Source organism: Triturus cristatus, chromosome 1_2 (genome assembly GCF_964204655.1).
Source record: "Triturus cristatus chromosome 1_2, aTriCri1.1, whole genome shotgun sequence".
NCBI classification, from domain to species: Eukaryota; Metazoa; Chordata; class Amphibia; order Caudata; family Salamandridae; genus Triturus; species Triturus cristatus.
This window is the reverse complement of record NC_140580.1, coordinates 701,497,151-701,524,927: the sequence shown is the minus strand read 5'-3', so window position 1 is coordinate 701,524,927 and position 27,777 is coordinate 701,497,151. Positions and strand designations below refer to the sequence as shown.

Genomic DNA, 27,777 nt, shown 5'->3' with positions numbered 1-27,777 from the left:
CGCCAGCACCGAAAAAGAACGTCCACCTATTCTTGCTTTTTTGAAGCGTGGAACAATGGCTAGATTAGACCCTGCGGATCGGAGGGCTCTGGAAGGGGCATAGTGAAGGATTGTCTGGGTGAGAATAGGAGGGGAGGCTAACTTAAGAATTTTAAAAGTTAAGCAAAGAGCTTTAAACTTAATTCTTTGACCTACTGGTAGCCAGTGGAGATCTTGGATGGTACGACGAGCAGAGACAAACTTAGGAAGGCCGACCAGCATCCTGGCGGCCGCATTTTGAACCCGCTGAAGGCGAGCTAGTTCTGCCTGATTCACGCCCAAGAACAGAGAGCTGGCATAGTCCAATCTGGTGAGAACCAGGGCTTGAACTATGATCTGTCTGGTATCCGCATCAAAAAATTTGAAAATGGGCCGAAGGCACTGCAGGGCACCGAAACAGATACCAGCTACACGTTTGGTGTGGGGAGTGAAAGAAAGTTTGTCGTCAAGCCACACCCCGAGATTTCTGACTTCAGCTACAGGAATGGGAACAGGACCCAACTCAGATGGCCACCAATGGTCTCCCCATAGCCCACTTTCCCTGCCAAAGATGATAACCTCGGTCTTGGTGGCATTGAGTTGGAGTCGATTTTTCGCCATCCAACCTGCCACTGCCTTAAGAGCTGACTGAAAGGTAGAGGCATCCATATTGGAATCACCATTGAGTGCCACCGCCAGCTGCGTGTCATCGGCGTATGACACCATGGTGAGACCAAAACTGTGGGCTACCTCCGCCAGCGGCTGAACATACAAATTAAATAGGGTAGGGCTGAGAGCCGAACCCTGCGGGACACCCTGGAGAATGGGGCGAGGGGCAGAGACATAGGGCGGTGAAGATACTTTGAAGGTTCGATCCGTGAGAAAGGAGCAAAACCATTCAAGTGCCATCTCTCCAACTCCTGCCTCCACAAGACGCTGTAAAAGGATCTGATGGGAGACCGTGTCAAAGGCGGCACTAAGATCCAATAGGATCAGTGCCGCCGTCTGACCCTGGTCCAGCATTTTCCTGATATGTTCCACCACAACCAAGAGAGCAGTCTCGGTGCTGTGGCCCGCTCGGAATCCATTCTGGGAATTGTCCAGTATGTTAGCTTCCTGCAGGTGAGAAGATAGAATACGTTTCGCGTGAGCTTCGGCTAATTTGGCCATCCAAGGGAGAAGGGAGATGGGTCGGTAGTGCTCTGATTTTGTAGGGTCATGGGAAGGTTTTTTAAGAATTGGTATAATGGTAGCCTGCTTCCAAGCAGTGGGAACATTGCCGGTGCTAAAGGAGAGATCAATGAGACTATGCATAGCCGGGTAGCAACACTCGGCGAGTTCCCGAAATTGAGTGGGTCTCATAGGGTCATCTGGTGACCCGGATTTGACTTTAATCATCAAAGCTTTGAACTCCTCTTGAGTGAGACTTGGAATGGCCAGTAACAGTTTGGAAGCCAATGGAGCGCTGGTATTCTCACTGATGGAGGGCTGAGAGAATGACCTGTAGATGGCCTCCACCTTTTCAACAAAGAACGAGGCCAAATCCTCACAATGTGCCATGGAAGCTGTAGAAGTAGTAGCGGTCTTTTTACTAGTGAGGTCCTTGCACACCCTAAAGATAACCTTGGTAGGATTCGTACTATTCTTTATCTCCTGAGAGTAAAAGGCTGCCCTGGCTATGCATATGGCCCGATGGTACGTTCTGGTGCAGGTCCTATAGGCTGATTTAAGGTCAGCATCATAGGTTCTGCGCCATGCACGTTCCGCTTTTTTACAAGAAGATTTAAGCATCCTAAGGGATTCGTCGTACCAAGGGCTGGAGGGACTTGATCTAGTCTTACTCCACCTAGCAGGTATAAGAGTATCTAGTGAGTGGTCTAACCATTTACAGAAGCTATCATAGCCAAGGGAGACTTCCTTGGGGGGTTGAGGGTGGTGCTTCATCAAAAGATGGTGAAAGTGCTCTAAATTCAGGTTTCTCCAGGGACGTTTGAGAATATCAGGAGTGTTGTTTCTAGGGGGAGGGATGATAGTGGTGATATGCGTCTCGATCAGATAATGATCGGTCCAGGCCATAGGCTTGGGCTGGAGCACTGAGATATTGGTGGAGATATTCGTCAAGAAGGGGTCAAGCAAGTGTCCGCCAGTATGAGTCGGTAGTTCTACCAGTTGGAGTAATTGGAAAGCTTCAAGATCAGCTAGGAGGCTATAGACCGAGTTGGAGAGTGGGGCATCCATGTGCAGGTTAAGGTCTCCAATGATCGTGAAATTAGCTGTTTTCATGACTAGGGAGGAGACCACCTCCAGGAGGCTGAGACGGAAAGCGCCCTCGGGACCGGGAGGCCTATAGATTAGTAGTCCCGAAAAAGTGAAGTGGGGATTTACTGTGATGTTGAAATGCGCGCTCTCGCATCCTGCTATGATGGTAGGATTCCAGGCGCACGGATAGCAAGTTTTTACCGCAACCGCGATGCCTCCGCCTCTAGCATTACGGTGGTGCGAGTGCATGATGTATCCCACTGGGAGGGCTAAGTTTATGACAGCCGTAGATTGGTCATGCAACCAGGTTTCGGTGAAGAAGAAGATATCCGGGTTCTCATCAGTGATCAGAGAGAATACTTCTTGAGAATGAGAAGCCAGTGATCTCACATTCAGGTGGAAAATTTTGAGAGTAGGACGGGTAACTAAGCCCAGAGCAGGGTCTGGCATATGGACCATAGGAGCTATTGATTGGAGACTCAAGATAGGCAGCGGTTTCGGAAGTTTGAAGGGACAGGTGGGACACTGGTAAGGCCCACTAAGAGGATCCGGGGCGCCATGATGGCAGCCACTTACCACACGGCGCAGTAGACGCAGGTCTCCAGCAGATATCATCCTGGGAGAGCCAGAGTACCCTGCCCTAGCCCTGCCTTAGCGCTGACGGGCGCAGACGGGCAGGACTCTGGCGAGACTCAGGCGTAGGGAAGGCATGACCGCTACGCGTGACCGCTTCGCTCCAGGCGAGCTTTAAGTAGGCGAGTGGCGGTGAGAAGCGCTAGCGCGCTAACCCCCAAGCAAAGGAAGGGAACAGCCTTTCCAAGATGGCGTCGTCACGTGACCCAGGAGCCCCGGAGCCCGGACCCGCAAAATAGCGGTGGTTTCACTCAATATTATGTGCGGTGAGGGCCAGGGTGGGTCGCAGCAGCAAATTAAAATCAGGGGGAATGAAAGCAAGAATAAACACAAATACAAAATTGGATGATTTTAAAAATAAGCGCGAGCCACAATACAGCGCTTATCTAAAAGATCTCTGCAAACGCGGTGGTCACCTTCTCCAGGCTGACCCCGTGTCAAAGCTCACCTTAAGTAGGCGAGTGGCGGTGAGAAGCGCTAGCGCGCTAACCCCCAAGCAAAGGAAGGGAACAGCCTTCCCAAGATGGCGTCGTCACGTGACCCAGGAGCCCCGGAGCCCGGACCCGCAAAATAGCAGTGGTTTCACTCAATATTATGTGCGGTGAGGGCCAGGGGGGGTCACAGCAGCAGATTAAAATCAGGGGCAATGAAAGCAAGAATAAACACAAATACAAAATTGGATGATTTTAAAAATAAGCGCGAGCCACAATACAGAGCTTATCCAAAAGATCTCTGCAAACGCGGTGGTCACCTTCTCCAGGCTGACCCCGTGTCAAAGCTCACCTTAAGTAGGCGAGTGGCGGTGAGAAGCGCTAGCGCGCTAACCCCCAAGCAAAGGAAGGGAACAGCCTTCCCAAGATGGCGTCGTCACGTGACCCAGGAGCCCCGGAGCCCGGACCCGCAAAATAGCGGTGGTTTCACTCAATATTATGTGCGGTGAGGGCCAGGGGGGGTCGCAGCAGCAAATTAAAATCAGGGGGAATGAAAGCAAGAATAAACACAAATACAAAATTGGATGATTTTAAAAATAAGCGCGAGCCACAATACAGCGCTTATCCAAAAGATCTCTGCAAACGCGGTGGTCACCTTCTCCAGGCTGACCCCGTGTCAAAGCTCACCTTAAGTAGGCGAGTGGCGGTGAGAAGCGCTAGCGCGCTAACCCCCAAGCAAAGGAAGGGAACAGCCTTCCCAAGATGGCGTCGTCACGTGACCCAGGAGCCCCGGAGCCCGGACCCGCAAAATAGCGGTGGTTTCACTCAATATTATGTGCGGTGAGGGCCAGGGGGGGTCGCAGCAGCAGATTAAAATCAGGGGGAATGAAAGCAAGAATAAACACAAATACAAAATTGGATGATTTTAAAAATAAGCGCGAGCCACAATACAGCGCTTACCCAAAAGATCTCTGCAAACGCGGTGGTCACCTTCTCCAGGCTGACCCCGTGTCAAAGCTCACCTTAAGTAGGCGAGTGGCGGTGAGAAGCGCTAGCGCGCTAACCCCCAAGCAAAGGAAGGGAACAGCCTTCCCAAGATGGCGTCGTCACGTGACCCAGGAGCCCCGGAGCCCGGACCCGCAAAATAGCGGTGGTTTCACTCAATATTATGTGCGGTGAGGGCCAGGGTGGGTCGCAGCAGCAAATTAAAATCAGGGGGAATGAAAGCAAGAATAAACACAAATACAAAATTGGATGATTTTAAAAATAAGCGCGAGCCACAATACAGCGCTTATCTAAAAGATCTCTGCAAACGCGGTGGTCACCTTCTCCAGGCTGACCCCATGTCAAAGCTCACCTTAAGTAGGCGAGTGGCGGTGAGAAGCGCTAGCGCGCTAACCCCCAAGCAAAGGAAGGGAACAGCCTTCCCAAGATGGCGTCGTCACGTGACCCAGGAGCCCCGGAGCCCGGACCCGCAAAATAGCAGTGGTTTCACTCAATATTATGTGCGGTGAGGGCCAGGGGGGGGTCGCAGCAGCAAATTAAAATCAGGGGGAATGAAAGCAAGAATAAACACAAATACAAAATTGGATGATTTTAAAAATAAGCGCGAGCCACAATACAGCGCTTATCTAAAAGATCTCTGCAAACGCGGTGGTCACCTTCTCCAGGCTGACCCCGTGTCAAAGCTCACCTTAAGTAGGCGAGTGGCGGTGAGAAGCGCTAGCGCGCTAACCCCCAAGCAAAGGAAGGGAACAGCCTTCCCAAGATGGCGTTGTCACGTGACCCAGGAGCCCCGGAGCCCGGACCCGCAAAATAGCGGTGGTTTCACTCAATATTATGTGCGGTGAGGGCCAGGGGGGGTCGCAGCAGCAAATTAAAATCAGCGGGAATGAAAGCAAGAATAAACACAAATACAAAATTGGATGATTTTAAAAATAAGCGCGAGCCACAATACAGCGCTTATCCAAAAGATCTCTGCAAACGCGGTGGTCACCGTGGTCAGTGGGTGGAACAAGATGTGGTTTGGCATGCAAGTTTTGGAAAGCCCACAAATCATAAGTTTGTGGCCATCTCAAATTCCCATCCGACCCTTTCCCGTCATGGAAATGGTTTTAGATTGACTTCAGCCTTGGGCTGGAGTAACTCCCTTTCCATGATGGGAAGGAATGGTCTTGACATCTGGAAAGTCGGTGGACTTGTTGCCTGTCTGCTCTCCAAAGCTGCCTTATGTGGTGGATGTGCACCACATCTCCAATGAGAGATGCAGAACTGACCAACTCTGACTTGAGCAATATAGGAGTGACTCCTTGAAATGAAGGGCTCTGGGCACACCTTCAGTCTACTGTGGCGTATGTCCTAGTGCAGCCTAGCATTGACTACTCCTTCACTGACATTTTGCTTTTCAGTTTACTAGCGCAGCATGCAAAGTCAGTTAAGCAAATAAGCAAATACTCTTCTGAGGTTACCACTACCTGTCTGTGTATAGTACGACATACTCAGGCAACTGCACTGTTTAACACTGCCTAAAAGGAGAATAGATAAAAGATCACTTCAATCACTAACGAACAGCAAAGAGGATGAGACCGGTGCAGGATATGATGTTATAGACTATAGAAAGTGCCCTTTTTCGTGGAAGTGTTTTGTTTATTTCTATAGTTGAATTCATTTGCTTTGTTGTGTATCAGAGAAATGTCACAGGTCTTTAATGAGTGGTAAAGCTTGGAGAAAGCATATTAGGAGCCTCCGTGTCTTGACGTTCAGTTGATTATCTAGGAAAAAACATTGCACAGGGGAAGGAAAACCAGAAAAGTAGTGCGCCGGGAAGGCAAACCCAAACCAGTGGGGGAGTCTGAGAACAACAACTCCTGAGGGCGGGCTGCCAGGACGTGGGAAAGCCGCAAAGCCTTCAAAAAGTTACGCAGGCAATTGGCCGGCATGTTTTGAAATGCCCAAGTCAGAGGCATTGGAGTGTCATGAGGTCAAAAGAGCAAGGTGTGGCACCCAACACACAGGCTGACTTGCCCACGTTGGCCCACACTGTGAATGCGGGCATCGCAGCTGCAAGTGGCACAGGACTCGCAGTGCAGAGACGGCACCCTAAAGACAACTAGGAAAAGACAATAGCCTAAGAAAAGGAGCTGCTCAATACGTGTCCTTGGGATGCCTTACAGCAGGGGCACATGGGAGCAGGCGTATGGCCAGCAAAGGGTCAGCACCAGGCAAACACAGCACTTGCATCCCAAGCAAGTCCTGAGGGCCGCCTACATAGAGTTCAGTAGCAAGGGAAGCCTGGATGCTGCAAAGAGGGCCGTCGCTCAAGGGCTCAGCGTAAAGTGCTAACAAGAAGTAAGATGGACTAATGACTCAAAGACTGATGCTAACAGTGACAGATGTAATGAACTTAATGCATGGCGCGTACGAGTGACCATTAAGTTGTGATGTTTATGATCCATTTTGTTGATCTGTTGTGAATAACATCTGCGGCCGTTAAGCACCAACAAGTGGCTCCCCTTGGGTCTTGCAGGAAGGGGGTGAATGGTATGTGAACTGCCAGGAGGGGTCACTCGCCGCCTGGGAAGGGTTAACTAAGGGCTTTAAGTAGGCCGGGTCTCATCGGGTCTGAGCACCGGCAGTTTTTTTTAAAATGGGCTTCGAAACGGGTCTCTATCGGACTCTGTTTTGTGCCCTGGCACAGGCGGTCTGTTTTTTTGTGGACTGCATTGACAGCAGCACATCGATGTGCACAGCTTACACTGCTCACTTCGCACTTTTGGAGAAGTTACGGCATGGCATCATGCCAGGTGAGTGTTGTAGGGGAAGGGAAATCCTTTAAAGAGAGAAATTTTCTCTCTGGATTTCCCTTCTCTTTTTGAAACTCAGGAGCAGCAACATTGTCGTGGTGTCACCAGGGCTATAAGTGGAAGCTTTTTCAATATTAAATACAATAAGCCAGAGTTGCTGCCTATTTATCTTATGCAACGAACAACCATTGACAAAGCCAATAAATAGTCCTAACATGTTGTAGGTATGATGTTACTTGTTGTATCATATATCTGGATGCAATGACAGAAACATCAAAATACAAGTTGGGTGGCACACTATGCTAAGCACAGATTTTTACCTTGTGTTTTTAAGCCGCACCCTTAGTTACATTGGCGACGCCCCTTTGAAGGACCCCTCAGTTTTTTCATCCCACTTAAAGCCCTGGGTTAACTGCAAACTAAGCAATTAGGAAAATTGGAAAAATCACAAAACGTGGCCTACTGCTTGGCACAAAAGACAATGGGTGAACTGAAGGAGCCAACCCGCCATCCATTTACATTATCTTTGCGTGCCCAAAGCAAACATACAAATATAGGTGAGGTTCCAGACCAGCCCATATATACCGCTGAATATTTGAAACATTACAACACCACATAGCCTTAGGCGCCAAAAGCAGCAATTAGCAAGACACTTATCCTGGAAGCTTTAAACTAAACTATGACTTCCGGGGAAGTCAAGAGCGGTCACACTTTGGCGAACACGCTCGCGGATGCTGTAACCACCTCATTTATATAAGTGATTTCCATTTACTTGAAACCTGCTTTAAACTGATTGTTTTCTTCGGACTCCGAATCCGGAGGTTTCAAACGCTGCAGGGGCTTAAACGGGCTCAGGAGCAGGGCTTTCACACAGATGTTGGGAAAAGCTTAACCAGCAGGAACCAGCAGGAAAAATGACCGTGACTAATCCGCCAGCTATATTTAGAGGACAGCACAGAGACGGGGGAGTGCACGAAGTGCTGTGTCTTAATTGGCAAAAACGCGATTGGGAGAAACAAATTGCTCTCAAAACCCTTACATAAATCCCGTTCAAGTGCAGGCGCGCGTGCGTTGGTCCATCTATGAGTCTCACATGGGCCAATTGTTTATCACAGTGCAGTGAGCTGCCCAGTTCTTTTTATGAGTATCACACCGAAGGATGCAATTTCAGTTACATTAATTAATACATATTTCATTCTCCCAGTGGCTGTGCGTCCGTTGGGGCGTGGCCCCACTAACAGCATGGCCACATTAATTTCTTCCTCGTTAACTTAAAAATCACCGTCTTGAGTCGAAATCGGGCAGCCGCAGTCAGGACGCTGAAGGGGGTGGGGAAGCACTGCAGGGCTGGGTTTGTAACTGTTTGACTGACAGCAGCAGCAGGGCAGGCCCAGTGCGCATGTTCGCGTTTGGGCTGGTCATTTTTCTGACCAGCCCAAACATGCACACTAGTACTAGCCTGCAGTGCCCTGCATTAGGAGAGTGAGCGAGGGCGAGGGTTGCTACTGGCCAGTGGCCGCAGCCCCCGGTCTCCTATGGGCAGGAAAAGTCCCTGCTCAAGCCAATCCTGGCGCTGCTGGAGCAGCGTCTGGATTGGCTGAGAGGGGTTGCCACCAGCCAGTGTTGTCATTCAATGGCTGCGGCGGCGGGAAGATGATTAGAAGCGACGCCCTTTCACTTTCGGATCTCGCTGTCCCTTCCCCTCCGTCAGAGGTGGCGTGGTCGCGGACCCGGTCAGGTAAGTTTTCTTTACTTTATTTATTTTAAACCCCCCCCCACCGACCATTGCGAGCAGCGACTGGCCACTGCCTGTGCTTCTAACCAGGGTCAGTAGTTGTAGCTCTGAAAGGTTGTTGGGCGCCCGAACTCTGCCATTCCATGTATTGCAAGATAAATAGCCGGCCAGAGTTGCTAAATTTACTCTAATCAACCTGAGCGCTACTTCTGTGCCCCCTCTCACCGACCGCATGGACACTGCTCCCACCCTGCATACAGGACCTGTGCTGAGAAGAAACCCTGCTCTCTGCCTGCACACAGGTGCCACTACCTGTTCTACGTGGAAACTGTGTCCATCCTGCAAGCAGGTGTTCCGTACGTGTCCTGCTGCCTGCGTGGGAGGAACTGCTCCAAACCTCTGCCTCTGTCTCCAGCCTGCATACACGTGCTAAGTGCCGGTTCTTTGTAGACACTGAGCGGTTCTGGAAGTGCTCTGAGCCTGTCCCCTCGTGTCTGCCCTGCGTGTTCACTGCTCTCAGCCCTGAACAAGCATTTACAATGCAATGGTCTCGGCATTGGTAAAGTTAGAGCTATTGGAATTGCTCATAACATTATTTTTGTTTATGTTTTTGTTTTTAAAACATTTAAAGAAACGGCATTGTCATGAGCACTGCCAATAGCTCTAAGTTTAACAATGCCGAGACCGTTGCATTGTAAATGCTTGTTTTGGGAGTGCCCGGGCCCGATTGTGATCCCAATCCGACCCTGTCTGTGTAGCCCGCACCTGCGGGGTTGCTGGTTCGAACCGCAGCGAGGTTTGCACCCAGTTCTTTCATTCTCCTGAATATGGCGAGAGTGGTTACTCACGTCTATATGCACATATATATAAATATGTCTAGAACAAAAATGTAAATAGTTTAAACGTGTCTTGCAGACATCTATACGTATGCATCAAATACTGCCGCCGAATTGGGAACCAGTGAATCGTCATTCCCTGTCCCTCTTAAATCCGTATTCCTTTTGAACCAGAGACAGGACACCAGTCCCCAGGGAGTGCTAGGGAAGAGGCCAGCTGGTGAGCGCGCAGCCCTGGCCGCTCAGCTGAGAGCTGAATCACTGTGTTGTGTTCATGCCTTGTTTTGAAACTTTGGAAATCCGCAGGCGCCTGTGGGTCAGAGGTCAGAGACCCTACCTGCTCCATTGTTGTATGGCGTGTCGTGGTGGCGGTCTATTTACATGGCAAGTACTCGGCATGTGCTTTACACGTATAGCTTGTTATCTCTACGATATTACATATTTCGGTTAGACTGCATCCGATCTCGTCCCGAGGAAACCCGAGCCGGGTCTGCTGTTGTGTTCAGTTCACTTGCTCTTTATTGACTTTTCTTGTTATTTGTAGTTGGACATTAACTCGCATTGAAAGAAGGCTCACAGCTGTCACAAGTATCCCTGCGAGACGGGCACTCGGAAAGCACGGCGCACCCTTTTCTGCGAGGGGTTTTATTGCACCAATCTCGCTGCTTACAGCTCATTCTGCGTGATTACATAGGGTGGTGGCAGGAGACGCAGAAGGAGGCGGTTGCTCAACGAGGCTTACTACTTAACGCAAAGATGTTCGAGAATAATGCTTTTAGTCTATAGACAGATTCTAATGTTGTGGCTCTTATTACTAACACAATTTATGGCAGCGAGAGGGCGGTTCGTTGTTTTGCCTTTTCACTGCTAGGGTATTCACCGGGCATAAGCGGTAGCCGAGAGGAGGCTGGAGAACCCTAAAGCCAGTGAGAGTTAAACACCAACTCCCCACTCAACCAGCAGAGGAAAGAAAACCTCTCCAACCTCCCAAGAAGTGTTTGGGCTTGGAAGGTTCCACCACCCAGAAACGTTTGACACAAAGGAGCCAAATGGCGCATTGTACAGTACAATACTTCGAGAAAATTTACATTTAACAAGCACACCACTAAGCACACCACTGCCTTTCTCCGAGGCAGAGCAGAAATGCCTCGGAGAAAGGCAGCGGCATTTTCGGATTCGGGAGCGTGTTTGTCTTTTCTCTCCTCCAGCCATTGGCTGGAGGAGAGAATGAGACTTCTTGCAAAAAACACGCCCCCCGATCCGAAAAGGACGGGGCCTTATCGGAATGACTGACCTCTTCTCCAATGGCTGGCCAGCATTCAAGAGGCCAGCCAATGGAGAACAGGGGAGAAGAGGGGCGGGTTCAAGCCCCTCTTCTCCAAGTCATTAAATCTCACGAGCGAGACTGCGCAAGCGCAGCCTTCGCTAGCCGAGACCTAAAAACGGACCCTCCCCCTTGCTAGCGCAGACTCTGCTCCCTTCCCTGGCACCTGGGCCCCCTCCTCGCCAGTCCTGTCTGGAGGCAGATTCTCTGCGTGTGGCAGCTTCACGAGTCCTGACTGAGGATCCGACTACGCCGGAAACGGGTTTGTTTTCAGTCTCACTTTAGTCCCCGTTTCTTGACAAGAAAATCCTGTCCTGACTTCCCCTGACTTTGGAAGGCGCATCGCTTCCTGCCTCTAACCTCAGTATGCACGCTTGTGGATTCCCTTCTGGAGCATGTTGTAGGCTGTTCGAAGAGCACACAGATGGCATCTTCTTTAGATAATTAAGGTTTAGACTGAAGTCGGAATTTAGAGGCAATACAAACTGAGCTGGTGTCTGCGAGCGTGGCGGGTTTTCCATTGTGTGAGATTCTTGGTCTCGCTAGTGTTGCTGCAGTCAAAGCTTGGCCTGAATCGGTGGTGTGGGAGCAGTAAAACCTGATCTGGATGGATGGGCTCTCTGTAGCAGCAGATGGCAGGTTTTTAGGTCTCGCCTAGCTATTGCGTTTACGCAATCGCTATGCGAGACTCTAGTAAGAGGGGCATTTCAAAGTGCTCCCAAAAGTGGATTGCATGGCGAGCACGCGCACAATCACGTGCATCGTGCTGCCATGCAATCGGTTTGGGGAAGCGCTTCAACCCACTGGCGCATGCACGGGTAGCCAAGGCATCGGCATCATACTTCAAAGGGTCCACTCCCCCGCCAAAAGCATTTATGAGCACACGGGACGCATTTCACACAATGAAAACACACACATGCCTCTCGCCTATCTCTCCCCCGCCCTACCCCCGCTGTGTTTTCTTTGGCTTTCAGGACTCAGCTTCCCCGCAACCAGCATTTAACCCCCACCTTTTAATTACAACAAATGGAGCTTTGCCCAGATCTATATGCCACGCTAATTCCCTTTTCAACCTTATAAGGTCGATAACATGAGCCTCGTTAATTCAGCAACAACAGAAACTTTATTCACAGCGCCCAAAGAAATTATCAGCACACTGGGCAAATTTCACACAATAGAAACACACACATGCCTCTTGCTTATCTCTCCCCCGCCCTCCCCCCACCATATTTTCTTTGCCTTTCAGAACTCAGGTTCCCCGCTACCATCATTTAACCCCCACCTTTTAGTTAAAGACACTTGCAGCTTTGCACAGCTCTATATGCCACACTCATTCCCTTTTCATCCTTCTGAGGTAGATAACATGGGCCACGTTCATTCGGCAACAACTAAAACAATTTACGCATCGCAAAAAACATTTATCAGCACACTTCACGCATTTCACACGGATAAAACACACACATGCCTCTAGCCTATCTCCCCCCCAACCCCCGCCCTCCACCCTCTGTGTTTTCTTTGCCTTTCAACAATCACCTTCCCCGCAAACAGCATTTAACCCCCACCTTTTACTTAACAACACTTGCATCTTTGCCCAGCTCTATATGCCACGCTCATTCCTTTTTCATCCTTCGAATGTAGATAACATGCGCCCTGTTAAACCAGCAACAACAAAAATACTATTCGCAGCGCCAAAAGCATTTATCAGCACACGGGACGCTTTTCGCCTATCGCTCCCCCGCACTCTCCCCACCGTGTTTTCTTTGGCATTCAGAACTCAGCATCCCCGCCACCAGCATTTAACCGACACCTTTTAATTGCAACAAGTGCAGCTTTGACCAACACTATATGCCACGCTCATTCCCTTTTCATCCTTCTGAGGACGATAATATGGGCCCCGTTCATTCACCAACAACGCAAACTATATTCACAGCGGCAAAAGATATTATCAGCACACTTCACCCATTGCACACAAATAAAACACACACATAACTCTCGCCTATCTCCCACCCGCCCTAAGCCCACTGTGTTTTTTTTGCCTTTCAGCACTCAGCTTCCCCGCAACCAGAATTTAACCCACACCTTCTAGTTGCAAAAATGCAAGCTTTGTCCACCTCTATATGCCACACTCATTCCCTTTTCATCCTTCTGAGGCCGATAGCATTAGCAGCCTTTTATCCACACACAATTTTCTCACACACACTAGTTACTATCAAACACACACACGCTGCGCACTCACACATCGGCACTGCTCACACACACCGGCACTGCTCACACACAACCAATGTTCACAAACACAGGCACTTTGCACACACACATCGGCACTGCTCACACACACCGATACTGCTCACACACACAGGGACTGTTCACACGCAACATCTCTCTCTACACACCTCACTCACTCTCTCAACACCCCTCTCTGTGCTGATCTTTTGCTTCTGTGGAGAGGAGGGGGGGGTTGCACGGGGGGATGCATTTTCTTAATTATGCCTCCAAATTGGTCACCTGTCCAACAACCTAAGCTGGCAGGCTACATACAAACAAAAATAAATTATGACCTTTTACATACTAAACAAAAAAGGCTTTATTTATAGCGATTTGGTCTTACAAACTAAAGTCCTGGTCTTTTTGCCAAAAATTAGAATGCTTCATTTCAGGCAATTGGAGGGGGAAGAGAAAAGAGTTTCTTTGAACGGTAACTTTTAAATTGCTTTCCTTTTGCCATCCATGTCACCCTCAGTCAAAGTGCGTCAAGGGGCTAAATTGTATAACTTAAATACACATTTCAGGGAGCATTCGGCATACAATACTAGATTTGCCGTATTTGTGCTCGCTTTCAGGCGCTTATTTAATGTGGCTAGTGGAAGAAATAATGCATAGGGAATGGTTACCTTGGAGCGAGAGGGTATTGTTGCCTTTCTAGAAAACAGAAATGGTAGTATGAAAGCCCAAGGTACTGTTGGGTGGACTAATAGGTGAGTTCACTTCTCATTTGTGCCATTTGTTCCATTGCTATTAACCTTCAGCGCACAAACATATATATATATACACACCTCTCTTGCTCACACTCAAAACACATATCTCTCGCAATCGCTACACAACTCGCTCTCCCTCTAAAAACCCCTTTCTCTTTCTCTTTTCTGTCTCTCTCTCTCTCTATATACACACCTCTCTCTCTACCTCTACATACACCTGCCTCACTCGCTACGCTCCTCTCGCCCAATCAAAAAAAAACTCTCCCTGGTTAGCACTGTACAGACCGCTCGCTATCTATAAACACCTCTCTCTCACTCTCACTAGACACCTCTCTCTCTCACTCTAACTCGCAACACCTTGCTCTCTCCTCTCGATCTCTCTATCTCTCTATAAACAACATTTAACTCCCTCGCTTGGAATCAATATACACACATATATCACTCAACACACTTTCTACATTCAAATTTCACTTGATCTAAACACACCTCTATCGACACACCTCACCTCACTTGCTCTATAGATATACATATATATATATATATATATATATATATATATATATATATATATATATATATACACACATCACAATCACTCTCTTGAAACACCTCTATCTCTCTCAAAACAACTCTCACTCTCACGCTCTCAACACACCTCTTTAGATCTACACACCTCTCTCTCTATACACCTCTCTCTCTAAACACCTGACTCTTCCTCTCTCTATTTAGCACTCAACACACCTCTATCGCGCTTTCTCTCTCTCTATACACATATCTCTCTCTCGACACACCACTCTCCCTCTCTCTACACACCACAAGGTGCTCAGAATTTGATTTTATTACTGCGGGGGCACACATGTTGGGCTGAGGGATGCTGTTTATTAGTTTAGCAAACAAATTGTTCACCTATACAACAAGCAAAGCTGGCATTCAACTAAAAAACAAACCACGCTGGCACGCCACATCCATTAAAAATCAGATCAAAAGCTTTTACATACTTAGTACAGAAGTGATTTTATTAGAAAAACAATTCATAATAACGGAAGTCAGCGATATTAACATATGCAATATATAACTTTTAACACACTATCTTCAACGCACTCACACTCAAGCACTCTCTCTCCCATATCTCACACAGACTCTAACAAACACTCTCTAACACACTCGGTACTAAACTCACACACACTCTCGCTGCTCAGATTTTAATTTTATTACTGCGGGGGCACAGATGTTGGGATGAGGGATGCTGTTTATTAGTTTAGCAAACAAATTGTTCACCTATACAACAAGCAAAGCTGGCATTCAACTAAAAAAAAAAACACGCTGCCACGCCACATCCATTAAAATTCAGATCAAGAGCTTTTACATACTTAGTACAGAAGTGAATTTATTAGAAAAACTAATCATAGTAACGGAAGTCAGTGATATTGACATATGCAATATATAACTTTTAACACACTATCTTCAACGCACTCACACTCAAGCACTCTCTCTCCCATATCTCACACACACTCTAACAAACACTCTCTAACACACTCGGTACTAAACTCACACACACTCTCGCACTCTCTCACTCAACATCAGACTCGTTAGCTTTCAAACACACAGTCTCTCATAAACACTATGTCACACATACTATAACACACACTAACTCACAACTCACATACTCTCACAATCGTAGGGACACACATACACTCAATAACATGCACTCTTCCACAAATGCACACTCACAAATACTCTCTTGCATACGCTCTTTCACATACACTCTGACACAACCACTCTATCTCACATACTCTCTCTCAAAAAATATCTAGTGCACTCGCTCACACACACTCTGTCACACTCTCACACACTCCCTCACAGACTCACCCTCACACACTCTCCATCACACACTCTATTACACACTCTGCATCACACACTCTACCTCACACACAATCTTACATACACTCTGTCACATACACTCTAACACACTCATAGAATCTCACATACACTCTCTCTCACGCACTCTATCACACACACTCACTCACACTCACACACACTCTCTTACACTCTACCACACACAGGTTGTACAAACAGTCTTTATTAACAATCAATGTAATGTCTTTTGTCCTAATGCAATAGGTCTCGCATTTACACGAGTTTGCGCTACTGTCATTGTAACTGACAATGCCTCTATGTTTTGTTATTTAAAACAAATAAAAGACATTGTCATTTACAATGCTAATAGGTTAATCTCTCGCAAATGCGAGACCTATTGCATTGCAAATGCTTGTTCTGCATGAAATTCAGCTCAGATAGTCCCCGCAGTTACTGTCTCGTCCCCTACCAAAAACTCTTTGGGGAATCCAGTGCCCTCTCTACAGCCTCCGACTTTAACATCCACCTCACCTCAGGTTAATGGTGACCGTGCAAATATAAAAAATAAAATCAAGAGAGCACTTTTTACCTCACCCACCTATCCTTCTCCCCTCGACCCTCACCAAGCCTCCGTCTGTGGAGTCGCTGTGCTCCTGGTAATTAAGCCCTGCCATTGTGGCCATGGTGGGAGGTCGGCCAGGCCCCGGGCCTTGTGGAGCTGTTTTTAGCAGTGTGTATTTTGGTGTATTTTTGGTCTCTGCCGGCCCAGCTTTTGGAACTAGAATTAGCGCCTATCTGTCGCAGCGAAGCACCCTGTGTTTAGGCAGGGCGTGTGTGGTGGATTCTGGTCCGCGGTCCGCAGAGGTTAGCTGCGGGAGGAGGCATTGGGTGGAGAGGCGCCCCACTGAGTCGGGGTGAGGGGAGACTTGCGATTGTGTACTTCAGGAGGAGGGCAAGTGTCTGTGATACGATGGTGCCCTGCCACTGATTAATCATTGACTCCGCCGGAAAGGGGCAGGGTGGTAGGGACTTGGCAACTGCGCTCCCTTGATCCTCAATAGATAGAAATATATCATCTGTTTTTGTCATTGAAACCTCCCTCGAGTCCCCACCCCCTCTTCGCTGCAGTTGCATGCCTTCTCTGTCCCCTTTGACTTCCTACTACCAGATCTCCATTAGCGCTGCTTCAGTCCGCATTAACAGGCCCGTGGCCAGTGAGAACAGAAGCCCTTCTGACTGGTGGATCATGAAACTTCTGTATAGATCACGCTGGGCCGGTGACCTCTGCCCCCTCACCTGACCAGGCGCCCGGGTTGCATAAATCTAGGGTCTAATGCAGACCGTCTCTGCCTGGGGCAGGCGCTCAGCTGATCTCAGCACCTCACAGCAGTCACTTGTTGCTCCCAGCTAGTGTTATTCTGGGAAAACAAACATTCTGGGAAAACAGATCAAGCGCCTTTGTGAGATGTAACCCAGCTGCTGTGAACACCACAATGTGTGGAAAATTCAGCTTTCAGTGCACTTCTATAGTTCCTCTCTTATTTTACATGTTTACTTGATCTTGCATTTCCCACGAGTTAGCTATTTTAAAATGTGGTTGTTTATCTGTATTTTTTTCTGTGCATACTTTGAGGCTTGAGCCATGCCAGGTGTTTATGAGGGGCTTAGATTGAGCATGCAGGCACTAAGGCTAAAGCCAAATAAAGTGCCTGTCAGTGGGTTGGCCTCTCTCTCTCTACAGAGCATATTTGTGTATTCCATTTGCAACTGAAATTCTGTGGAAATGTGTGTGAAGGGGGTACACTGATGTAAAAATATTTGCAAGGCAAAAGTAAGAGAAATTAAAGTGATTCTATTTGAGGGAGTGCAGTGCATGTTGGGGGCGGTAAAGTGACAGATGTGAGGAAGGGCAGTGGGGAAGAGTGAAAAGAGGATGCTGAAGAGGAAAGAGAGGGGGGTTGAAGATGTGCAAATGGACAAGATATGCAGAGAAAAAGAGGATACATATCTAACATAAAGCACACATAATTGAAGGCCAAAAATCCTTCCACAGGCCTCAATGCTAATTAATTCACAGATTCACTATTTCAGAATTTCAGAATGTAAACATTTTCAATGTTAATTATTTATAAGAAATCGTTGTTTTTTTTTTTTTTTTTTTTTTTTGAAACCGTTTATTACAATCTCAAATATATACAGGCATGGGCCTACAACCTTCCGGCCGGCCGCTAAAAGTGACAGAGATAAATGACATGTATACAATGAGGCACTTGGCGTTACAGAGACGCTGAAGCAGGAGGTATCAACAACGTGGGCCACATGACTCTGAGCTCACAATACGGTTTCGTTTTATACAACACAACAACATAAAACCACACCCGCAAGGCAACCCGAGAGCGAAAATGACAATATATGCTCCTCAAATGGGGGGACCCCAACCATACACTAAGATCGAAGGAGGGGAAGGGGAATAGGTCCGGGACTGGGAAAGCACTGTGCCCGGGATTAAGGGAGGGGGTCATCTAGGGGGACGGAGCTGGTGAAGCGGGAGGCAACAGTGGCGGCTCGCAAATACCCCCGCGGTAGGCGTTCCAGGGGCCCCACACCTTCAGCCACGCCCCAGGCTTACCCCGCGCCACATACACCACCTTCTCTCGGAACATGCACCAATCCATGTGTTCTTTCCAGGCCGACACAGCCGGGGGCCTCTGGGATCCCCACAGTTGAGCGATGTCACGTTTAGCAATCATATAACCCAGCGTCACCCATCGCGTCTGCGGAACCGAGTAGTCGGTCGGTTCCCACACATTCAGCAGGCATCTCCTCGCTTCAGGCACCAGCACGACATGCGTAACCGCTCGCAGGACCTCATGCACACCACGCCAGAATCGCTCCACCCTCGGGCATTCCCACAGAATATGTAAAAAAGTCGCCAATGCACCGCACCCACGCTTACACAGTCCATCCTCGGCATAGCCCATGCGCAGAAGCCCTGGCCCCGTCATGTACACCCGGTGAAGTATCTTAAGCTGGACGAAGCGAAGGCGAGCCGGGATGGCCACCTCCTTCGGGGAGGCCACCGCGGAAATCCAGTCCTCGTCGTCCAGCTCCAACCCATCGGCAACCCAAGCCTCGCGGAGCCCAGTCAGTAGGCCCGAGCGGTCATTAATCAACTTCTTGTAGATGAGGGAGATCGTGCTGTCCGGAACGTGGCCATCTAGCACTCTATCCTCCAGTGGGGAGGACTCCGGGATGGCGGCCACGTCTGGGAAGACAGAACCCAGTGCGTGACGGACCTGCAGGTATCGAAAGTATTCACTGCCCTGCAGCTGAAACTCCGCCTGCAGTGTCTCGAACGTTTTGAATCCTCCCCTCGTCCAGAGGTCCCCCACTGTACTGATGCCTATCGTGTCCCACCTATCGAAGCCCCTCGAGGTCCATAGGGAGCCCAACCTCTCAGACGCATACAATGGTGACGCCCGGGTCAAACGGTCCTTCCTTCCCATAGCTGCATTGGCCGCGTGCCATACTCGCACCATGACACGCGTGGGTCCCGTCAGGCGGGAATCGGGCACGCTAGTGTAGAGCGCTCGATTGTAATCGCCACCGGGCAGGAGCATCTTGTCCATTGCAAATGCCGGGTTTAAGGCGGGCCCGTAGAGGCCGTGATTAATTGCAGCTAATTGGGAGGCCCAGTAATACCGCTTAATATCCGGGAGGGCAATCCCTCCGTCATACCACGGGAGCGTCAACTTTGCCAGGGCTATACGCGGCCTCCCGTCCCAGAACAGGCGGCGCTGCAAACTCTCCACCTCGCGGAAGTAACGCGCCGGGACCAGGTCCATCGAGTTCTGAAGTGCGTACAGAAAGCGCGGCAATGACATCATCTTGAACAATGCCGCCCGGCCGAGCGGCGAAAGCGGTAAGCGCCGCCAGCGCGCGACGTCCTCCTTCAGGCGCTGGAGGGGGGGAAGCAAATTCCGCTCGTAGCGGGCCACCGGGTCCAGTGTAATATAGATGCCCAGGTAACGAAACCCCTGCCAGGCAATCTGGATCGGGCAGCCCCGCGGGAGGACAGGAGCCTCCCCGGAGAGCACATAGACACAGGATTTAGCCCAGTTGATGACAAGACCTGAGTTACGGCCGAAGGAGCGCAGAACATCGACCAGAACAATCAGTGATTTACGCGGGGAGGCTAAGTACAACAGGATGTCGTCGGCGTAGAGGGACACGCGGTCCTCATACTCAGGGGTCCAACGGAGACCACGGATAGAAGGGTGCCACCGCAGCCACTCCGCCAGAGGTTCCAAGGCCAGTGCAAACAGGAGCGGCGACAGGGGGCAACCCTGTCGCGTGCCCCGTCCCAGCACGAATGGGGCCGAGACTCGACCATTCACCACCACCTGCGCCAATGGGTCAGAGTACAACAATTTGACCCAGCTGATGAATCCCGGGCCAAATCCAAATTTCGCCAACATCGCCCAGATGTACGGCCACTCGAGCGTGTCAAACGCCATGGTGGCGTCCAAGGATGCCAAGATGGCCGGCTCCCGCACGAATGGAACACGCGCGAGCACCCCGTGCAAGCGCCGCAGGTTAAGGGCCGTGTTGCGATGGGGAATAAAGCCGGACTGGTCTTGGTGGACCAGATCGCCCACCACGCCGACCAGCCGGTTAGCAAGCACCTTGGCGAGGATTTTAGGCTCCGCATTCAAAAGCGAGATCGGCCGATAGGATGTAACCCGGTCTCGCGGTTTCCCCTCCTTGTGGATAACCACGATGGTAGCTAGACGCTGGTCCGGCGGGAGGGAGCCCCGCGAGTGGGCCGCAAGGAACATCGCGCGGAGGTGAGGTGCCAGTACATCCGGTCGCAGCTTATACAATTCAATAGGAAGGCCATTCGGGCCCATGGCCTTGCCTGAGGCAACCGAGCGTATGGCGAGGGCGATTTCATCCGAGGTGGGAGCGGCATCCAACGAATCCCTGTCCTCCACTGAAAGCGAGGGCAGCGCGATGTCCCGCAGCAGGGCATGGGAATCCTCCTCCGAGCAGGGAGAGACCGGAGAATATACCTCGCGGAAATAATCCGCGAAGCAAGAAACAATGCCTTCCGGCTCAGTAATTCGTACACCATCCATCCTCTCAATCAGCGGGACCACACGACTAGCTCTCTCCTTCTTATCCAACCACGCAATCAGTTTGCCAGCCTTATCACCCACATCGTACAGTCGCCCCTGTTGCTCTCTGCTAAGGCCCCTGGCCGCCTCCGTGACGAGGGCCCTATAGGCCGCCTGTTTAAGGTGTAGAACATGCAGCGCCGCGTCAGTCACCCCACTCCCCAGACCACCCTCCAATTCAGTAATTTCGGCCTCCACCCGGGTCACCTCCTCCTGTGCGCGTCTGCGGGCATGGGAGATAAAGGAGAGGGCCTCCCCTCTGAGAACTGTTTTGAAGGCTTCCCACAGAGAGATGGCCGACGGAACGGACCCCACATTCTCCTCAAAATACCGTTGCAATGATTTAATCAGGTCAGCACGAACAGTGGGGTCACGCAGGTACCAAGCATTGATTGGGGCTACCCTGCCCTCCCCCCTCGGGAAGACACCCAAGTGCAATAGGAGCGGGGAATGATCTGAAATACCCCGCGCCAGATGGCGCACCTCCCCCACCCTCCCGGCATGAGCCGCAGGGACAAGGACATAATCAAGCCGCGAGAGGCTACCATGGGCACCCGAATGGAAGGTGTACTGCCGCTGGGCGGGATGCTTTAAACGCCAGCAGTCCACCAATCCCAGTGTGTCTAAAAGGCCCGCTAACCACGCCTGTGCCCGGGGGAGGTCCCTAGGGGGATGACGATCCATATTCCCAGAAGCCACCGCATTGAAATCCCCCCCAACCACCAGAAGCCCCCCCGGGAGGTCAAGGAGGAGGCGCCCCAGATCTGCATAGGTGGTGGACTGTAGCCCCGGTGGGACGTACACAGAGACAAAGACAACTACCTTGCCCTCCATCCTCCCCACCAAGACAGTGTAGCGTCCCCTCTCATCATGGCGCACCTCGTCTATTTCTAGCGGGAGCGAGGTCTTGACCATAATGCCCACCCCCCGTGAGCCTGATGTGAAGCCCGAGTGGGCTACCAAGCGAAAGCCACGGCGATTCATGGCACAAAAGGAGTTACCAATAAGATGTGTCTCCTGCGGAAAGACCACATCAGGCGAAATCCGTTTCAGATACTGCAGGACCACACCCCGCTTGATCCTATCACCCAGTCCGTTAACATTCCAGGACAACAAAGTCAAATCCCTACCCCCATCACATAGCGAAGCCATCATTTGTCCCCCCCAGAGCATCTCAAAAACAACAATACAATAACGGGTTTGCCTTACGGTAGAAACGAACCACACCCCACCCCAACCCACCCAACCCAACAGAACTCCCCCCACCCTGCACCCCTGCATGAGCCCAAACAGCCCCCCCAAAGTGCAGTGTGCCTGTCGCCCCATAGATAAGAAAACTAACTAGTCCCCCAGAGGAGGAGGGAGATCCCCCAAGAGACCCCACACGACCTCCACAGGAGGGGAACTTACCCTAACAGTCAATAGTGACAACAACGCAGTCCAGAGCAAGGCCTACCATTAGTCCCTCAGTCCTGATCCGGCGGGCCCTCCCCACCAACCGCACCCCCCCCCACCCCCCCGGCCCCGATCTCCGGGCAAAGTGTCTAGCCAGTCCCCGGCCACCTCGGGTCGATCAAAAAAGTGCGTGTGGCCATCCACCTCCACTCTCAGCTTAGCTGGAAAAAGCATCGCATATTTGAAATTCAGGTCCCTTAGGCGACGTTTAACACCAAGAAAGCTCAGTCTCTGCTTTTGGACTGCCGGAGTGAAGTCAGGATAGAAATTGATGTCCATATTGTCAAGTTTGACCGGCCCTTGTAGCCTGGAAGTCTGTAGGATAGCGTCTCTGTCCCGAAAATTGAAGATCCGGGCGATGAGAGGCCTCGGAGGGGCTCCAACCTTAGGCCTACCCCCGGGGACCCTGTGGGCACGCTCCACCGCAAAGAATTTACTCAGCCCCCGAGGCTGGAGATGGGTGAGAACCAAGTCCTCAACAAATAGATCCGCCGCCTCCGCCTCGCGTCCCTCCGGCACCCCGACAATGCGAACGTTGTTCCTCCGGGCCCGACCCTCGGAATCCTCCAGCCGACGATTCATCAGGGCGCTCGCCTGGCCAAGCCTGCGCACCTCCTGTTGGAGGGCCGCCACGTCCGTTGTGAGGCCCGTGGTAGAGTGGGCCAAGGAGTCGACCCGGTCGTTGGTTTTAGACAAATCAGCCCTCACGAGGCCCACGTCCACGAGGACCGAGTCAATCTTCTGCGCCAGAGTGTCGAAGCGCTGGTCCACCGAGGCCTTCATCTCGGCGATGGCGCCCATGACGTCTCGGAGGGTCAGGTCCGTGGGCAGAGCGGAAGCATCAGTCGGGCCTGTAGGGGACCTACGCGGCGCCTCTGGGGATCCCTTCTGGAGGGTGTAGCGGTCCATACTGTTGGATTGCTGGGCCGCGCCACGGCGGGTCGATTTTATCTTAGCCCGATCGCCATCTTGTTTTGTGGACATGGTTTCGATCCCCAAGACGAGTCAGTCTCCTCAAGAAAAAAGGGGGGCCGACAATCCAGTTCAAGGGGTCCAGGGGGGAGCGACCACCGCTCCGCAGGACGGACCGCAGCTGGCGGACCGGCAGGGCACCCCAGCGAGACCACACCACCGCACACCGCTCCGCAGCCCAAACTCGCCTGGCAGCAAGGAGGGCGCAAAAGCGAAAGTGAAAGTGCGGGGCACGCGAGTCACCCAGCCTTGCCCGCCGCTGTTGTTCACTTTGTGCCCGGATCGCCCCACAACTCCAGTACGGGGGGCCGGTGTGGAGAAGGCCGCAAACCTCAATCGATGCTCCTGCCGGTGTCCGAGGTCCGATTTAAAAACGGAAAACGGGCGTCACCTCTGCTCGGGCTCACAAATACAGTCCCCTCATCTGGGACAGGATTCTGTCAGGATTTATTCAGGAGGTCGCGGAGGTCCTCGGGAGCCTCGCACCTACGCGGCCATCTTGGTTGCGCGCTAGGCTCCTCCCCAAGAAATCGTTGTTACTCATTTATCTTAAACAGCTAACACCCAGTGGCAAAGCCAATCATACTTTAGGCGTATGTCAGTTGCTGTGCCATTTATCTCAGAGAGAAACCAAAATGGCGGTCTGATGGCGCACTATGGGAATCACAGAAATGTATTTAGCATGTTCCTTTATAGGGAGAACCCACTTTTTTCATCTCACTTAAAGACCTGTCTGCACATATTTCTATATGACTGGTTACAGCCAGTAGCTGTGGGTGCTTCCCGAAGTCTGGTTAGAGTATATTTTTCTAAAGTTAATGCTGCATGCAGTGCAAAACACTGGGCAAGCATACATTTTAAAGGACTAAAGTTGTCATGCAGAACAATTTACATATTACAGTAACAGTTGAACAAATTAATGCAAGAAGATACAGGGCAGTTTTTAATGTGTTTAATATTTCAAGACTAAACGTTTCCACTGCTTAATAAGCCTTGCTTTATTGCTGCATTCATTTGCTTTAAAATGCACCATGTGCCAATCTTTTTTAAAATTTCTTTCTCAGGAGAAGGACTCTCCCTAGACCCCAGATTTGTCCATTGAACTTGTTCACATCGCTAACTAGTGTTTTGGAAACAGTAGAGCCAACGCAGTCTTGCTTAGTACCCTAGCCTTCTTCAGAAGTCAGACTTGCTTGGCAACCCAGAAATTCTCTGAAATAATGTATGAGTTTTCTTTTATGAATGCCTAGAAGAACTAAATTTTTAGTCCATTCATCACAGAAATAGTGCTGAAAATCGCACCAAAAAGATGCCAATCTAAAAAAAATTCTTCATGGGGGAGAACCCCCCTGAAACCCCCGTATTGTGGAGAAGTGTGGCTCACTGGTTAGAGGAGGCAGACCTGGAAGCAGAAGTCAGCCCGGGACCAGGGTTCAATTCCCGGCTCGGCTGGGTCTTGAGTCCATAAATGTCCATGGACTCGATAATTCTCGCTCCAGTGCATACTCAATTCATGGGTTCACACTCTGCGACTCTGGGCAATAGCTTGCTTAATCTCCACATGGGCCCCTCGCTGCGGGATGCCTGGCTTTCACCTTGCGGATGCCCTGCCGGGTTATCTCACAGGGGAATACCAGGACGGGTTCCCTAAGCAAGCGCTTAGAGACCGCTTGGTGATTTGCGCTATATAAATTCCTGTACATTTACATTTACATTTATTGCTGTCGGGCTCGCTCGCTGCACTCACATACGTTGATTCATTCTGCATACGGCTCACCAGTTTCAAATTCCACCAGCCGCCACTGCTCTCCTCTTTTATTGCATTCCCTCTGACTAGCACCTTTTGGAGAGTGAGGACTGCGTCTGCAAGATTTTTAATCTTGGAGCATCATGTACAATGCTCCAGAAATGGGGTGAAAGAGAGGTTGGGGTGGAGGAAATAATGGAGGTTGGAAAATGTAGTTTGGGTGTTCCACAACAGCTGTAACAATGGATCACCAGGTGGGGAACGGGGCTGGCGGGCAGGGGGAATGGGAGGGGGGGGATAAAAAATATATTAAAATATAACACTTGCCTCTTCCTCAGGCCTTGTCTCTCCTCCACAGTCCCAGAACTAGGAAGCACTTAGGCTCCCCATAGCCAACGACAACGCTGCAATGCAGCATTGTAATTGGTCTGTACGCCATGGATCTGCGCTCAGATGGGGACAGGTAGCCTATGCATATTCCCTACCAGGCAGTCCATTACAGCCTGCTGGGAAATATGCAAATTGCGCATGAGTGTTTGGCTGGGCCAAGATGCCAGCCAAGCAGCCATGCGTTTTTAGTGTGCACAGTCCACTCCTCCTCCCTGAGCATCCAGCCCAGCAGGAACAAAAAATAAAATAATAATAACCTTGTTAAAATCATTTTATTTTTCCCTTTTTCACTGTTCTAAGAGCAGTTGGGAAATATTCCTCTGCCTTAGCGGAGGAGCTGCCACTGAACTCTTACTTGCACTTTGTTATCCCTGGTTTTCGGAGCCATGACGGAAGCAATGTGAAGAGAATGCTTATAAGATACACTGAGCTCTGGCTGTCTTCTTTACACCCCTAGCACATCTCATGGCCCTCCAGGAGCAAATAGGAGACTTTTAAGGGCCTAAGTGTAGGGTGAGGGTTAGACCTGGTAATGCCTTTCGGGTAAAGGATGTTTAAAACGACTTCCTCTCACCCTGCATTTTGGTGCATCAGCATCTACCTAATAACGAAGTTCACCACGGCTCTCGAGAGCATCCTCATAGCATCATGCATACAACACACACGTACTTGTAGAGACACATACAGCAGCATGTCCCCATGATAATGGCGGAAACACTTTTCCTCTCCACTAGTGCTTTGCCTCTACAGGTGCAGAGGCAAAGACACAGCTAGGAGCCACGTGAGGTTTACACCTGCAGGGGGTAGAAGGGATCTGATGGATTTCCCCACCCCAGATGTCCCCCTGCTGTCAGATGTAGTCACACACTTGATCAGCATGCAGGGGAATCTCTGACGCCTTATGTAAAGCAGGCTGAGAGTCACTTCAAATAACCGGTCCGCCTACCACTACTAATGCGCTGTGCCTAGAGCATGTGCAAGTTTGCTGCTGCCCTGAGTGCAGGACATCATCTGAAACAGGGAACACTGTCCCAGTTTGTGCCCTGTATTCCTAGGGTATGCTGCATCTCAAAGAGAGACAGTGTGCCATATATTTAAAAAAACGAGGTCAGCAAAAATCCTGTTCCATTTCGAGCTTGAATACAAAACCCTAGAGAGTAGCATTGATCCACACTCATACCAGACCACCATCCAGTGGTGAGAGTCAAGAGGCAAATCCCCGGTTTTACATTAAGAATAAATCTTAGAACGTTGTGTACATTAGACATTGCAGTGTAATCCTTCAACTGTCCTAATATTACAGTTTCAGACACTGTTTTTTATAATGCCAAACTTGATTAGCTTTGGAAAGAATTATGATGGACATAACTTTTCGAGAGAGTGACCCGAAGGACAGCATATAATTCAGGGGTAATCCTAGGAATTGATACATCATGGTTAAGATGTTTAAGATGTTTAAAGATCTCAATATGCATAAAACTGAATCCATTATACGTTTTGCTTCCTTTTCCTTGCAGTAATTCCATCAAGCTTGTAAACCTGTGCTCAATCTTCATCAGCACTTGGCTGACAGCTGCTGGCTTCATTCATCTGGTGAGTATCAAGAGAATTTGTTACATCCTATGCTCAATCCTTAAAATTTTCTTCAATGCAGCAAAGGTGACTCTTGTGATCGTACAGGAAAAGAGCTGGTCTGATTCATGTTTGTCCTAACTGGAGTCCAAAATGTATCTGCTAGCTGATCAAATGGTCACTTTTCTGTCTCCTTTGGCATATATGAAGGTTACCAGGTTGCTCTGTCTAATCGGTGACATGGTATGTTTAGTTCAGGACTTTTCTTTTAGAAATGACTGTGATCTAGTAGTGAAACTAATTTATTATTTTTGAAGTTAACCACACACACAGTTCATTAGGTATTTAAAGGAAGTCTAAAGGAGAACACTTTGGTGTCCCTGGTGACAGGGAGTCATCTGGTATTTATATACAATGCCCATTTGTCTTGATCGTACACTCTTAGCTGTCATCTTTTTTAGGTCTCGCCTGACCCAGCGCATGCGCTGGTCTGGCGAGACTTATTGAGAGGGCTCCAAGAAGTGCTACCAGGCCAGCCTAGAGCTACAGTGCATGTGCGCATGCGCGCGCACCGCAATTTACCACGATTACTTTCA

At 49.9% G+C, this 27,777-nt stretch overlaps 1 protein-coding gene across 6 annotated transcripts in view; it reads left to right on the top strand.

Moving 5' to 3' along the window:
* Positions 1-27,777, top strand: part of KCNMA1 (potassium calcium-activated channel subfamily M alpha 1) — a 1,447,720-nt gene that overhangs the window by 804,512 nt on the left and 615,431 nt on the right. For all 6 annotated transcript variants that reach the window (XM_085608566.1, XM_085608564.1, XM_085608561.1 and 3 more), the window contains exon 7: positions 27,127-27,202. In XM_085608566.1, the coding sequence (XP_085464692.1) occupies positions 27,127-27,202 (76 nt within the window). The remainder of the gene's footprint in view (positions 1-27,126; positions 27,203-27,777) is intronic.